The 16,045-nt window shown below is 30.1% G+C and overlaps 1 protein-coding gene and 1 long non-coding RNA gene across 2 annotated transcripts; both read right to left on the reverse strand.

Annotated features, from left to right (window-relative positions):
* Positions 1-4,471: 4,471 nt before the first annotated feature.
* On the reverse strand, positions 4,472-7,371 carry LOC111634090. Its single transcript, XR_002758149.1, has 3 exons — positions 7,305-7,371; positions 4,604-4,655; positions 4,472-4,521 (listed from the first exon to the last, which is right to left on the reverse strand). It is a non-coding gene; the product is annotated as an uncharacterized LOC111634090 (long non-coding RNA).
* Positions 7,372-8,081: 710 nt separating this feature from the next.
* Positions 8,082-14,574, reverse strand: LOC111634203. Its single transcript, XM_023378923.1, has 9 exons — positions 14,446-14,574; positions 13,160-13,282; positions 12,745-13,058; positions 12,488-12,614; positions 10,228-10,322; positions 10,004-10,128; positions 9,506-9,681; positions 9,329-9,424; positions 8,082-8,189 (listed from the first exon to the last, which is right to left on the reverse strand). The coding sequence occupies exons 3-9, from the start codon at positions 13,047-13,049 to the stop codon at positions 8,082-8,084; spliced, it is 1,032 nt and encodes a 343-aa protein (XP_023234691.1). The 5' UTR covers positions 13,050-13,058; positions 13,160-13,282; positions 14,446-14,574.
* Positions 14,575-16,045: the final 1,471 nt, after the last annotated feature.

Here is a 16,045-nt window from a genome sequence, read left to right on the forward strand (position 1 = left end):
TACGCATGACACAAAGTCACTGAAAGGAGTTGTTAAAAATATGTGATTATCATTGCATACGGGTCGTTATTTTGTTAGCCACAATTGTCATTTTAATTATAATTGATAAATAAATTTTAATTAAATTTTTACTCGTTTATAAAGTTTACAATAACCTGAGGTTTTCATTTAAATCATACATAGGCTAAACTTTAAAAATGTCTTGTTAATGATGATATTTATGATTCAATTTCTAGACCTCTTTTACAACTTTATCAAACATTGTTAAGGAATTTAATAACTCGTTTTTAAGTTTTATTTATAATAAATTTATGAAAGACAAATTTTCGTGTGTAAATTTTATAAAATTCTGTATATCATCTTTACTTTTACCTTTTTACTAACAGGTCTATTCATGGGCATTCACCGAAATATTTTCCAGGAAGGAAAAGCTTGGAGACAACTATTTACAACAATAAATTTTTATTTAATTATTTAGTTAAGTAGGTTATAAAATAACACTACAATATTGCATTAAAAAGTCTCAGGTTCTAGGATAGAAGGTTATATATCTGAATCACTTCTATAATTATAATTTGTGAAATTTTTACTTGATTCCAGGAAGGGGCAAATGTCCCATTTGCCCCCTGTGCAGATACCATTTGGCCTATCATCACGTTGGGCAATTATTAATACTTTATGCCTACCCTACAACTAAAAACAATATTTGTATGTTCATTATTACAAATTATAGCAACGAAGAAAAGTTAAAGATTTAAATGTTGAGGAATTAATTTATAAATATTTAAGATATTTGTTTTAATTTTATATATTTAAACACGTAGTAAACTTATAATACGACCTATAAAATTAGTTTTATTCATTTATCATTTTATTATATTATTAGTTGCCCCGACCGCTCCCTTGTGGGCGTTCTAGCAGCAGTGGTGTCATTCCGTGATATAAATAATAAATTCCTATTACAAATCTTATAATATAATCGAGATGGGTTGATGATAATGATAATAATAATAATAATAAGCGCAGTGCCAAACGATTAGGAGTTGAAAGTTGATATTTGGTACATAGTTGGGGTACAATACATCATGAGAATATATACTAAGAAGGAATTTTTCGAATTTCCTCAGCACGGGGGAGAGGGAAAGGATTAAGGCTTATCATGAACAAATCAACTTCTACTGTACTATTTTAATCGCTAGGGTGCCTCTAATGGACGTTGTAATCACACCGTTACAGACACTTGTCACGTGATCAACACGTGATCAATAGCTTATATTATTAGATATATGATCGATATTGACTCGTTCGTGTCATTATTACAACGAAAGAATACATTTAATTTTAATAATATAGTGAACACTTGCTAATACGAGGTAGTTTGAAGAAAAAATTTGCAAAAATACTATTTTCATTCCACTGTTATTTATTTGAAAAAGAAATTTATTGCAAATTAACATAAAAGTACACTAACTTTACCTTTGAATAATTCTTTAATATTAAAGTAAAAATAACTTTACAAAATCAACAGGGTACGATAAGATGGGACTGAAGAGTATTGGATGAGGGTAAGGTGGAACTTTTTCAATCAATCAGTCATTTGTATCGAAATAAGGAAACTGTATACACACCTTGTATGGGCAGGTTAGTCGTCATTATCAGTGAGATTATTTATAGAGAAGTCATATGCACGGAACTGGACGATTTATTCTTTACTTTTGTGTCTAATATAAAAGAGATGAAATAATTAACTAATTATCGTATTTTATGGCCTATAAGACGTAATTTTTGTCCAAAAATAAAGTTAATAAATTCTTCCTGCTTCTAGTGTGTCAAGTTGCGATCCGTTGTAGTGTAATGAAATTCCCCAGTAACCTTCATTTGGCTGTAGGTAAACTATACCCAATCCATTTCTTGAAAAATCTTATTTAATTTAACACATTTTATTATTGTTAGTATGTTATTATTTGTATAGCTAAGTAGCTTTTTCATACAGAATATTTTAATTGTAAATGACTTCTTTTAAACGCTCTTTTACCTCTGATAAATAAAAGAGTGGCATTGTAACTTTACTTGTTTTTAAACCAGAATACAGTAAAAAACACAAGGTTAAGTGTCAAAGGTGCAGAATGACTTAAATACACACAGTATGGTTATCAGACAGTAAGTGAAACAAATGCGTCAAGGCAAGGTTAAACTGAATAAATAAACAAGATCTCGTTTTTAAGATTTATTTTAATATCTGTTTTATTTTATCTATTAAAATACTCGCTGTTTAATAAAAAAAAAAGTTTGTTCGTTGAATTAAATTTAGTGTAAATTAGAAAAAAACAGCCAAGGCTCTTGCTGATCATCCCGGCTTTCGAACAAGAGATTAAGGGTACCGGGAAGAAAGTCCGATAAAGTTTAATTGTATTACGACTTAAAATTTAAACAATACTAAAAATTTAAGAGGAGTAATATTGTTAAATTATGGTAACTTTCTCTGTTTAAAAAAATATATTTTAATTTAAGAAACGCGAGCTCAAAGTTAGTGTGTAGCACCATATGTTATGTGATTGTATTTAAAAAAAATAATTATTATATAAAAGCCTATAACACTAAATCTCTTCTGTCACCCCACCGTTCACTTATAACCATCACGGCCTATTGTATAGAAAATAAATCCTGCCAAGTTTGAAAAGTTTTCGTTTATTTAGTCGGTCCTGAAGACATTTTTATGCAATTATTGTGAAAACAAAGAAAATTGCTTGCTCTGTCGTTACTACAATGTTATAATTTTTTCCCAGAGAATAAAAACAAATAAAATAACTTAGTTTTTTGATGGTTAAGTACATCGAAATTTAAAAATATTAACAGAATAACTCGTATCATATTTCCAAACCTGTATACAATAACAATAAATATATGTTACCGATTTAAAAAGATGGTTTAAACATTTATAAAACTTAAATCTATTTCGCATCCTGTTGTATTGCAGTATTTTGCTATTGCCGAAGTTTTAAATTGCTTAAATTTTATCTGTATTAATTTACAGATAAATTTTATCTGTATTAATTTACAGATAAAATTTAAGCAATTTAAAACTTCGGCAATTTTATTACCAGCACCAGTATTATTTAAGCACCAGTTATTAAATTTCCGTATATAAAGTGTAGTCTTTCTTAAATTTAGTAATAGTACCTTTAATAATTTTCTATATTAGGAATATCTCTGGTAATTATATGATAAATATAAACAGCGATCACTTCTAACAAATCGCAAATGGCAATCAATGATATTCCAAGCCACATTCCAATGTATCCACCGATGTAACTGAATAATTCTATTGACTGAAAAATATAACAGTTATTAATACTTAATCATTTTATTGACATTTAATAAGTAATTATAAAATAAATTTTAATAGAAATATGTGATTATTTTTTTTTCATTCTATATTAACAATTATTAGCTTTAATTTATTATACATTAAAACATTATTATAAAAATTTCCAAATCTTTTTATGTGAAGCGTTAATGGGCTAAGCGTGAAGAAAATTCATAAAATCTGATATAACTTATAAACCACAATTTATGAAAACTGCAAAGTAAAATACTGTATGGAATAACCCGAAATTCATACCCACCAGTGGCTCAATAAATAAGTGGTCAGACGTAGCTACTAAAACCACGTGACCAGTCCATTTGTCACACACGAACCGGCTTGTAATTACTATACAACCAAGAACCTGTCTGACAAACGAACTGACGGTGTAATTTTTTGGATTTTTTTCACGTGTCCAACACTTGAATAGATGCCAAGTTTCTCATAAAATGTCCTCTCGGGAGGCATCTCCCTTTGACATATCACCCTTGTGTTACGTTGCCTTATCCCAACAATAGTTTAACAAATTCAGCTTTTACAGAATGTACAGTATTTCAAAAAATTCAATGCCTAACATATGACGCGAATTTTAATTGCAACCTCTGGCACTAGGTATTCTTATGCAAATGGGTTATGTAATTCATTTGCAGCTCACTTCTATCTCTGTATATTCCTCTTTTTATCACCATATACTGCAAGTAGTGGTTTGTTATAAGGCCTAAGTTTCCGGGCTACGCGACCCGGTCAAAAGTGCGATAATGTTACGATCACCAGCTGCTGATAGTAATTATAACTAAATTTAATATAAATTGTTTGCAATATCGTTCTGAGTATTTATTTGAAAACTGTTTAGGAGTGAAATTTTTAAATTTGTGAGTGATTTTTGAATTACTCTGTATATGTACACTATGTATATAATTTTTATTACATAAATAACCACATTTTATTACCTGAAATTTTGGTTTGTATTTATATATAAATAGTTCCGGCCATTTAAAAAAGAAATTCATTACTGCTACTTGCTTTTGTTTTCTGTTAAACGAGAAACAAAACTTAATATATAAAATTTGCGCATATATATATTTATATATTGATGATATATTATACCTATACTCTTCATTCGTATCTTCATCGGTAGTTTCCAAAGGAACATAAAACTGGAACAATCACAAAAAAATTGGCGTTTGTGAAATAATCCGAACAAATTATGCAAAAAAAAATATTCATTCTTAGACTTACGTCGTAAAATTCGATCGGAGTATCGTCTACTTCATATTCAAAAACAGTGGCTCTGAAATTTGGCATATTTTAATCATTACAGTGTATACATCATACAGATACATTACATACAAATTTCAAAAATATTTCTGATATACATGTAATTTAGTTGTGTAAAATATAAAACAACACAGTGAATCCTGTCCAAAGCAGAACGTGAATGAAACGGACACTTGCTAAACCGGAAAAATATTCATTATCGTGCCATTCCAATTTACGCGTGTTTTATTGTATATTCTCATGATAAAAACATAGTGGAGTCTTTGCTAATTCTGCCATTCATTTGGTCATTCCTTGAACGGATGAATGTCGAATAAGTGAAAATGTCGGATTACTGAGAGATAAAAGACGTCAATTTAATTGTTTAGTAAATTTAATGTTCCATGTTTACTGTCTGTAATATACATGTATTTAAAAAAGAAATAAGAGAGAAGTATTTGTATAGAGTAAAAGAAATTAAAATGTATTCGGCACAATTTTAATTTTATATCTTCTACTCAGCGTAGTCACTTCGAAAAATGTCACGGATTTTTACTTGTTTAAATGAAGTTGTTCGTCGATGACACGCTTTTACACCGGTACTGCGTGTGTCTGGTTCTTGCATTTTATACTGCAAGGAAATGTCGGCAGCGTCGGCAGGAGCAGTGTGAGCAATCTTCGTTTTCTCTGCCTCTGTGGTGTTCTCTTCCTCATCACTTTTATACTGAATACGTTTGGTGACTTCTACTGTTAATGCTTGGTTTATTCGGTAATATTTCTCATTAACCAGTTAGTAATGAGCTCTTCATCAACTTTTCCTACTACAAGCTTGCGGAACATAACAACGAACACGACATCCGGAAATGATTCTGAATTGACTGACTCAGTATCACTCGATGCGACCCCAACTCAGTGTCAATCGAAGGACATGCTTTTTCCAATACTTCACTCTGCAATGTCCCATGCTTGTGCTGTTTGAAAAAACAACACGACTCATGTTGATCGCTTTTCCTAGTTTCAATAGAATAGTTTTTACATATATTTCTTACCTTCTTATTAAATGAATGTGGATAGAGACGTTTAATTGATTCCAAAATTCCCTGATCCATAGGTTGGATTAGAGTTGTCACATTTGGTGGGATAAAAAGAGCTTGTATATCATTTGATTTCAGAGACAAGTCAGGGATGGCTAGAAGCGTTGTGAATTTGAAGAATGGCTTTTGATATAAGTTTCTTTTTTTAACTTCTCCCTATACAATTGATACGAATTTATCATGAGACCACAGAGAAAAAGTTTTCGAGTCCATCCACAGTTTCTTTTGAGTACGCTAATCTACCGGTAGTGCGCTCGGCGCGCTGTACTGAAACTAGTGTGGTAGTTGGCTTTTCCAATCATCAGAAGGGGAAGTTTATCACCCCATAAGCATTACAATACGCCATCGGTGTGACGCTTTACTTTTCATTGTTTATATCCGCGAGTTTCCTTTTCGTTGTCGGCAGCAAGGGTTTTTGAAGGGAGCATTTGAAAAACAAACCAGTCTTATCAGCATTGTACATTGCAGCAGGTGTCAGTTCTTCTTTTTTTTATCATATTCTTTATCTTCTTTTTAAACTCGCATCACGCCAGTTTGATATCCAACACTCTCTTGTTGTAAACATTTTATCGCCGCTAAGTTCTTTGTTAAACACCACTGCTTTTTCTTTGATTATCGGGCCACTGACAATTACGCTTTTAATGCGTTGCTTGCTATACGAACCATTTTTAAACTGCCAAATCAAGTTTGTCGTTCTCACCCTTTCGCATAATTTTTCGTTATCCCAACTCACTGTCCATTTGGATGGCGGTGATGTCGTAGTTAATTCTCTTTCATTTTCGATACAATTAGTGGCATGTCCGATGCTATACTCAGTAGCGATGGATTGCTTTACATCATACCACTATTTTTTTTTTTTGTTTGTTTACTCGCTATTGAAATATAAAATGCTTAATACTAACTATTATTCTCAACTTTGTAAAAAGTAACATAAATTGAAAATCCTAAAGAATGGTATCTCAAATAATTTATTTACTTGAGACCCTGTAAATTTCTCCTTTTCGAGCCCGTTTTGCAATTGTGCTGCAGCATCTCTCGATGCCCCAGCACAATTGCAAAACCATATTTTCCACAGCTGAACTCAGTGAGTCTGCCGAAATATCCAGAACATGGCGCTGAATATTGTTCTCCAGATTAGGCAAGGATGCAGGTTCTCTACGGTAGATGTTGTCTTTCAGGAAACAACATAACCAAAAGTTGTACGGGGTGATATCCGGCGAGCGAGAAAGCCATGCTGAAGGAAAAATACGGCTGATTACCCGTGCATCTGTGAAATAGTAACAGGACGAGCAATGTGGGGAGGTGTACCATCCTGTATGAAAATGATGCCCCGAAGGCATCCATATTGAAGTTCTGGGATTACAAAATCTCTCAGCACATCATTTCAATTATCTGTAGTTCAAATTTTGTTTCATTTCGAGCAGTAGAATTTCGGTGTAACGTATATGTGAGATATTATTTTATATTTTGAAGCAAAATAACTAAATACATGTTAAATGTAAACAAACAATATTTAGAAAATTATTTTCAAAAATTTAAGTTACTGTTACATTTTATGTTTATTCTCTAACAGTAAAATTTTTACTCACTGGCATGCAACTTGGCATTTATCGTGGCAATGATCGGTATTTATACTATGTAAGCACATATATGCCCCTAAAAATATAATATTTGCTTTTTAAATGTAATTATAAGTAATACTTTTTATTAAATAAGTATTATTTACAAAATATATCTTTTAAATAAAATTATATATATTGTATTTAATGTTAATTGATTTAAACGTACTTGACTGTTCGTGTTTTTGATGTGTAGTTGATGTTATATTGTTTTAGGGGGTGTGGGGCTCGCCTCCACTCGGACACTGAGGTGCGAGCGATAGCGAGCACCGAGGCGCACGTTTACATGCGAAGCATGGAGGATAGTGGGTAGACTGATACGATCTTCGGAGACGAATATCACGCGAAGGGTCAACAATTGTGGGGGTGGTGTGATTTATGTAAAAAATACCAAATAAAGCATCGATTTCGCTAAAAAAAAAAAAAGTAATGAAAACGACCAGCACCTAGGTGAACATTATAATCAAGGATTATCAAACTTTACGAGCCCTTTACTCTGTCGTAGCTAGCAGACAATTTGGGTCTGACGGATCCAGGTATCATTCGTGTAAGTTTTTTGTGCTTTGTATACATATGTATTTTTTTTATTTGAGTTATTTCTTTACGTAATTTATAGGTTTTAATGCTATGTGTCTAGTGAGAAATTGCATTATTATCATACGTGTTTTTGATCTCTGCATGAAACATTTTAAACATCAAAATAAATATAAATAATGAATTTTTCCAAATTTAGCAACTTAAAAATTTTTAATTACGTTCTGAACAAAATGTCCCATCCGTTTCGAAAGGATAATCTCCCGAGATGCACCCACAACTTTCCAACCATTTCTCCTTCTGACAATTGAGTATGCAGCGCTATAAGTAAATATAATAAATTATAAATTTATGGTGTTATTATAAAGGTTACAAATAATTAATATTAAATATAAATATAAATTGACCATAGAGTAAATAAATTAATAAAAATTAATGATTACTAACGATAAAATATAATTTCTCGCACAAGTTATTTTGAGAATAAAAAATAATGAAAAATTTCTAAAGGTTTACTTAGTATTAATAGTTAATTAATATAACAAGTTATCTAAATATTATAGAAACGAATTTCCAACAGTAAAATTCGGCAGGAAAATAAAATTTTTAATACAATTTAGCCGAATAACAATGCTCGCACATGCAGTGTGAAGTATTTCACCTCATGATGAATAGCTTTTTCAATCCTAACAATATGGCCTAATGGAATCACTCGGGAACACAAATACCCATACAATTAGAAATGACACTAAAAGTCATTTTCATTGTCATTCGCTCGTCTATTGGTTGCCTTTTGTACGTCATCATCGGGGGTGGATATAGGTTTCTCGGGGCCTACGGCTTATTGAAGTCAATGGGGCAACATTCTTATCAGTTTTACTAAACCTAACTTAACCTATTAACTATTTTTTACTATACGATAAGTGCTCATTGTTAATGAAAAGTATTAAAAATTTATGATAATAATTCAATTTTTCTGAGCCCTTAACACTTGAGAGCCAGGGCCTAAGTCCTATTAGTTCCTATGTAGATCCGACCCTGGTCATCACAATGTACGGGAAATTTAGTAATTTAGTTACCAAAATCATGTATGACATTTCCTCTGTAAAAAATCAATAGATGTAATTAGTTATGATTGTAAAATATTGATAACATATTTTTAATTTGCAGAACCTGAAAAGCTCCTGGTATTTTAACTTCTGTTCAAATAATATATCCTAGTGTTGTATAGAGTTTATTATTTGAAAAATGTTTGTAACAAACTGTAGAAGTATATATTTTGCGATGTTTTGTAATTACTACAAACAAGATATATATTTTAACTTGTCAGCTTAAATTTTGTGGCATTGTACAAAAATATAAAAGTGATCAATCAATTGCCGATTAATATTTTGTATACATAAGTCTATATTAAATAATATTAATGTTTATAAACTATCTATATAATATTAAATATTTACCTGACGTGTATATAATTCATCAAAAGATTTTTCTTTAGATCGCTCGTAATAAGAACAATTTGTACTGTAAGGATTTGTAAGTAGATTTTCTTCTATCTGGATTTTATTTAAATTTAATTAAAGTTTAAATACATATTAATTGAATATTTATAAAAAACATAGAAAAACCTCTCATACCACTTTCAATTGGACGATGTAACGATTTCCTGGCTTAACAAGAAAACCATCGATGAAAGGATTTATTATCTCATCCTTCGAGTGAACTGATACTTTAGCACCAATTGGAACTGTTGGTCGAAATAATTCTTTCGAATTAAACGTTATAACAACATCACCGGCTGTTTTCGTATTTGCTATTAAAGAAACGATGAATTTCAGTTTTAATTTTGATTTTGTTTATTTAATAATTTCAGCATTCCACTTTTATAACAAATAAACTAATAATATATGTATTAATATATACTGTAGTATTAACTGATAACTTTATTTCTTTAAATTAAGCAGAATTAATTATTAGAAGTGCTATATTCCGCAACTGCACGGAGCATCAAACAATTGAAATCTTAAGTTTCATCTATATTTTCACAAATTAATTGCATAAAAATTATAAAATAAATCTTATAATTTCAATAAAACATTAGAATAAGTAAGAAAATATATTTAAAATATACTTACAGTACATTTTTAATAAAGGAAAATTGTTTTCAGTTATGTTCGGATCGATAAGATCTAAGTCGATCGAATAACAACTTCTTATTTTCCATAATTCGTTCGCATAAAAAATACGTTTTGTAAAATTTCTAAATGTGGCCAAACAATTGCAATTAAAAATGAGTTTACTGATCATTTATTTAATAATTAACACATTTATTTAAAAAATATTAAAATATAATATTTACTTATAAATATATAAAATATCTTCTGCCATAGTTCCATAATCTTCAATAATTGAACGATTGAAATCGATGTCCAAATACACAAGAGGAAGTGGAAACTATAAAAGTTATTTTTAAATTTTAATCACAAAACTTGCAATTTTATTTACATCAATTAAAAAGTGCCAAGGATTAATTTACTTTCAGATAATAATCACCACACAAATAATTTTGGTCAGTTTGAAGTCTTCACCCTTGTTAAGATTCCAAATAGTACACAACATGAAAATACAAACAGTTCTTCGTTAAAAAGCGACGATATGATATAAAAAAACACAAATACACTATGCATTGTACTCTGTTTGTATCTTCGTGTTGTGAACCATATGTATGTGGTTCGAATGTTAAAAATGATGAAGACTTAAAAATGATCTTAAATTATTTGTATGGTTAGTATTAGGTTTCTCATTTTCCGGTCTTTTGCTTGTCTCGGGATTCCGGGATAAAAGTGAACTGTTTCCCGGGATCCCCGGGAAATTCCGGGACAAAATTAATTATTTTTAAGATATAGAAAATATCATGAAATCAAATGATATATTGATAATTATTTTTCGTTTTTTAAATAAAATATAATAAAAAATATTGTAAATTTTTATAAGATTTTCGATCACTCAATCTAATTCTTATTTTAGTAATGACAAGTCTTAAAATTTCCTCAACCTTAACACAAAATAAGAAAAAAGTGAATTTTTAAGAAATTTGCGGGATTTCCCGGGTTAAAAAAACAACTGTCATCCCGTTTGAGAAATCTTAGTAAGTATTATATAATTGCAAATTTAATACAGATATAAAATGCGTGTATTCACATGCATTTGGTATCTGTAAGCTTTAATGCTTGTAATTGATTGTTTTTTTCTACAAAAGATTATTTATAATAAAATAGTCGCGAATTCCCCAAACATGGGCACGTCATAAAAAACTTAATGAAAAATGTTTGATCAATAAAAGCATGTGGTATACTAATTAATAAATTAAAAGGGAGGGACACGCATTTCGATAAACGGATATTAGAATTAGTCTAAAATAATTAGGTGAATGTTATTATTTATTTATTTAAAAATAAATCATTTAGATAAAATAACTAGAAAATTAATTTTTCTATTTAAATTTCATAGAGCTTAGACACGCTGCGACGGTCTCTCGTTAAAAACCAAATGTTAGATTTTTATTAGAAGCTTGTATATATGTTTTTCAATTACAATTGATATAATTTTTAAGAAAAAGTAACCTTAAAACAGTCATTTATAAGTATGAATTCAATTTACTGCCAAACTTACCATCAAGTCGTCATCGGTGAAATTTTCTTTATCACAAAATTGACTGTTTTTAATACAAAACAGGCTGACATTTTTTGGTTTTTCGCAGAGATTAGGGAAATCTTTACAGAAGGCAGTACGTCGTATTCTATACTTGCAAAAATTATNCTATAACTAACAAAATACCATATATATAATCTCAACAACATATCAACAAATACGTTATTGTTATCTTGTTAACTTTTTTTAAATAGAATTTAAAGTAATTCATATTTCTTGTATAATTTTTGCAATTCTTTTAGTTAAAACGTAGTAAATTACAGAATACGCATTATGATAATATGGCGTCATAATTTACTACGTAACATACAATTTGCGAACTCGCACAGTTAGACATCTATTACAATTATCTTTTATTGTTGTAATTAAGTGTAGTAACAGAAATAAAACTGTCGTAAATTTTATTTCTTCATTAATTGGCTAAATGAAACGAGTAAGACGTCAGGAAAATACGCTCCTATTCTATGTCTGTGTAAATTTTTATTGTTTTCAACGTTATAATACAATCTTTTTTATTTACATTTGAGCTTCAAGTAAGTAATCTTCATTTATAATAATTATTGGTAAATTTTAACGAAATATTCAAAGAATAATTTCTGCTGTATGTTGAGTGAAATTCTATATTAATCTAGTAAAATTTAAAATCTCTCTATTATGTCTCTGTTATACAGTACTTAATATTAACTTGTTTCACTTATGGTGAAAATCAGAATCAATAAATTTGTAATATCTTGCAAAGAAAAAAGGGGATGAATTCTGTTTCAGCACGTATTTAGCAACTCACAGTGGAGATGTGCTCTAGGTTCTATTATGAAGTTCTTGAAGTTATCATCACCCACNATTTTTAAGAAAAAGTAACCTCAAAACAGTCATTTATAAGTATACATTTAATTTATTGCCAAACTTACCATCAAATCGTCATCGGTGAAGTTTTCTTTATCACAAAATTGACTGTTTTTAATACAAAACAGACTGACATTTTTTGGTTTTTCGCAGAGATTAGGGAAATCTTTACAGAAGACAGTACGTCGTATTCTATACTTGCAAAAATTATAAGATAAATAAGTTTATTTCTGTCCTTATCAATAATTCTACGTAGGCCTATATTTTTATTTATTAAAATAACAGGGAATTGTCATTATTATTATTAAAACGCATCACTCACCCATTTACGTCGCACGTAGTGATTACAGGCTTTGGAAGATAATCTTTCCCTGTAATTTTTACTAATACCTCCAAACTTGTTGGATAAGTAAAATATAACATTAGAAATTCGGTTAGCTGGTAGAAGAATCCAAATAAACAGGCAAAGAAGACCAATATCTTGAACACTTTCCTTTTCAAATTATGTTCCGTAGCGATTTGAGGGAGTCCCGTCATAACTGTATTTTTTAATAAATTTTCTAAGTATGCGTGCCTCTGATGAGCATTCGGTCTTTTAATATGCTTCGTTTTATTATCCTCATCCATTTTTTTCTTCTAAAAGGTAACAAGTTAAGAAATGGTTTTAAAATATTATCTTTCGTTTCAATATAAAAGTAATTAAATTATATTCAAAATAAGTGAAATATTACACTTACCTGTCTTTGCTACTTTATGTAAACAGAGCTCAACGTTTAGTAAAAATATTTCTGTGTTAAATAGCGTTAATATAGTTGACGAAGAGCAGTCGGATGACGTAAAGTACGCATGGCACAAAGTGACTGAAAGGAGTTGTTAAAAATATGTGATTATCATTGCATACGGGTCGTTATTTTGTTAGCCATAATAGTCATTTTAATTATAATTGATAAATAAATAGTAATTCAAACACAAATTATTTATTGTATTTATTCAGACACTTGGCAAATCATCGTTAAATTTTATTCAGTTGATGCGTGTTCGTCTCATTTGTACACGTTTCGGGCATTCCTTGTTCCTCTTCAGCCAACTTGTAGATTACAGATTATTGAAAGTTAAAACCATAAAATTCCTTTGCCCATTTTACTTGTCATTTTAATAATAAATTGTTAATTGTTTAATTGTTAATGACTTTTTTTAAACTCCTCTTTACCTCTGATAAATAAGTGTGGCATTCTAACTTTACTTGTTTTTAAACCAGAATGCAGTAAAAAAAAAACATAAGGCTAAGTGCCAAGGGTGCAGAATGACTTAAATACACTAAACACTTTTTCATTAGATATTTTATACTGCAGGAAGTAGGTTTTACTGATATATGCCGTAAAATTTTATCGTTTTGCCATGGCTTTTGATAGGTTTGACTCTGTAGTGCCATTTAGTAATAGAGTACTTAATTAGCCATATCACTTTATAACAAATCAACGCCAATTAAATCACTTATAAGTCTTACACCGAACTATTGGCTGAATCCCAAATCTTATTTAATACACACGGTACGATTATCAATCAGACAGTAAGTCGAACGGATGCATTTAAACGGAATAAACATGATAATTTATCTCGTTTTTTTCACATTTATTCTAATATCTGTTTCATTTTATCTGTTAAAATAACAAACATTTGGTACGTTGAATTAAATTTAGTGTAAATTAGAAAAAAGCTGCCAAGGCTCTTGCTGATCTTCTCGTCCCTCGAACAAGAGGTTAAGGGTACAGGAAGAGAGTCCGAGAAACTTAAGAGGAGTAATTTTGTTGTTATGGCAACTTTCTCTGTTTAAGAAACACGAGCCGAAAGTTAGTATGTGGCGCCATCTCTTATGTGATTCTATTTAAAAAATAAAAAGGCAAAAACGTTTAATTTTAACCTGTAAACTACAACACAATCTCATCGATAAACTCGAATTACACCTCTATTTGACCGAGAGAGAGAGAGAGAGAGAGAGTTTAGAAAAAGTAGTGCATAATACCTCTTATTAATAGTGGGATGCCTTTCAATGAAGTTTCATTTCTATGAAGAACAGGGAGCGAGGAACTTCTCTGATTGATGAGTTCGGAGGAGAGGAGTGATGAGGGCGGAGCAGCCGAAGGGAATTTCAAGGAGAGACTTTCGAGAAGAGAGAGACCCGAGAACGGGATACTTATCCTTTTTATCTCCAAATCTCCTCCAATCGAAAGTTAAAATGTTATCCATGTGATGGGATTTTAAGGGTGACTCGAACTGTCAAATGTATCGTAAACACGTGATACGACTGATTTCATGGAAAGTATCCTTATCTTTTTAAACAGAAAAGAAGCTGTATTTCCCTGTTCTTTTAATTTCGAAAGTGAAGTCTATTTTATAATTCATTCTCCTAATTAAATAAATTGTTAAATAATTAAATTAGATTCTCAATAAATCTTTCGCTCTCCGATTTTAGCTAGGTACGGATTATATAATGCGATAACACAGTGTCTCCGTAAGTGGTTCGGCTGATTTGACGATGTCGTAATTTACTTTGTGTCTTTCGTACTCACCGTGTCGTTATTTCGTTGGTGAAAGCCCCTGAAATAAGCTAAAGACCTAATGCATAAATGCCAGAGCCACATCGCTACAAACTTATCGCTTGCTGTTATTAATATTACACATTTTCGTACTCCCATTGCACATACTGCACCCTACTGTCACGCAGTAATTGCTAGTCCTTTTTACAAAGTCACATAAGTGTTAATTATATAGTTAAAATATCATTTCCCTTTATAATTTATTTTAAAAGTTTAGTATTTTTTAAGCATTTTTAGGCCAAAAAAATCTACTCTAATTGTGCGTGATGCCTGTTTTTCATCTTATTTGTCTGTACAAACACTACTTATTTGTATAAGCGCTCACTTTTATTAAAATTAATTGATTTTAGTAAGATCAATGTAACTTAATAAAACCGATGCACCCCGTACTTTACATTCCTTATATCACTTATTAACTATACCATTAACACAACATACTTACTTCTATTAATAATAATAATATGCTTGAAATTTCCTTCCATAATGCTCATTGATTTTCACACTATTTTTAATTATATACATTAATTATTACGACATGGAAAGAAAAGTGAATTGTATTTGTCAAAAAAATACTAAACCGAAGCAATTGTACTTCGTAAAAGTAATGAAAAATGTTATGATGGCCGGAATCCCTCAGATTGTTACAGAACGTAATTTAAAAAGAAAATTGTTTAAACTATTTGTCTTTTTTGCATGTTTATTCGGATTTTTCTTTCAAATAAGTCAATTTATAAAGCTATACTATACTTATCCAACAACTTTGGAAGTATTAGTGAAATTTAAACCAGAAGAGGAGCTACCTAAACCGATAATCACTGTCTGTGACATGAATGGGTGAGTGATATAAATCCGTATTTTATTTTATATTACTGTATATGTTTATTTTATTAACAATTGTAAGAATGTTTTTTTAATTAATAGTATTCGTCGTAAAGCCTTTTGTCGAGATTTTCCAGATTCGTGTGAAAAACCGAAAAATGTCGATAAATTTTGTGCAAAACACAGTTATTATTGTAATAAAGAGAA

The sequence above is a fragment of the Centruroides sculpturatus genome, unplaced genomic scaffold (assembly GCF_000671375.1).
Source record: "Centruroides sculpturatus isolate CEXI.00-Female unplaced genomic scaffold, Cexi_2.0 scaffold54, whole genome shotgun sequence".
NCBI classification, from domain to species: domain Eukaryota; kingdom Metazoa; phylum Arthropoda; class Arachnida; order Scorpiones; family Buthidae; genus Centruroides; species Centruroides sculpturatus.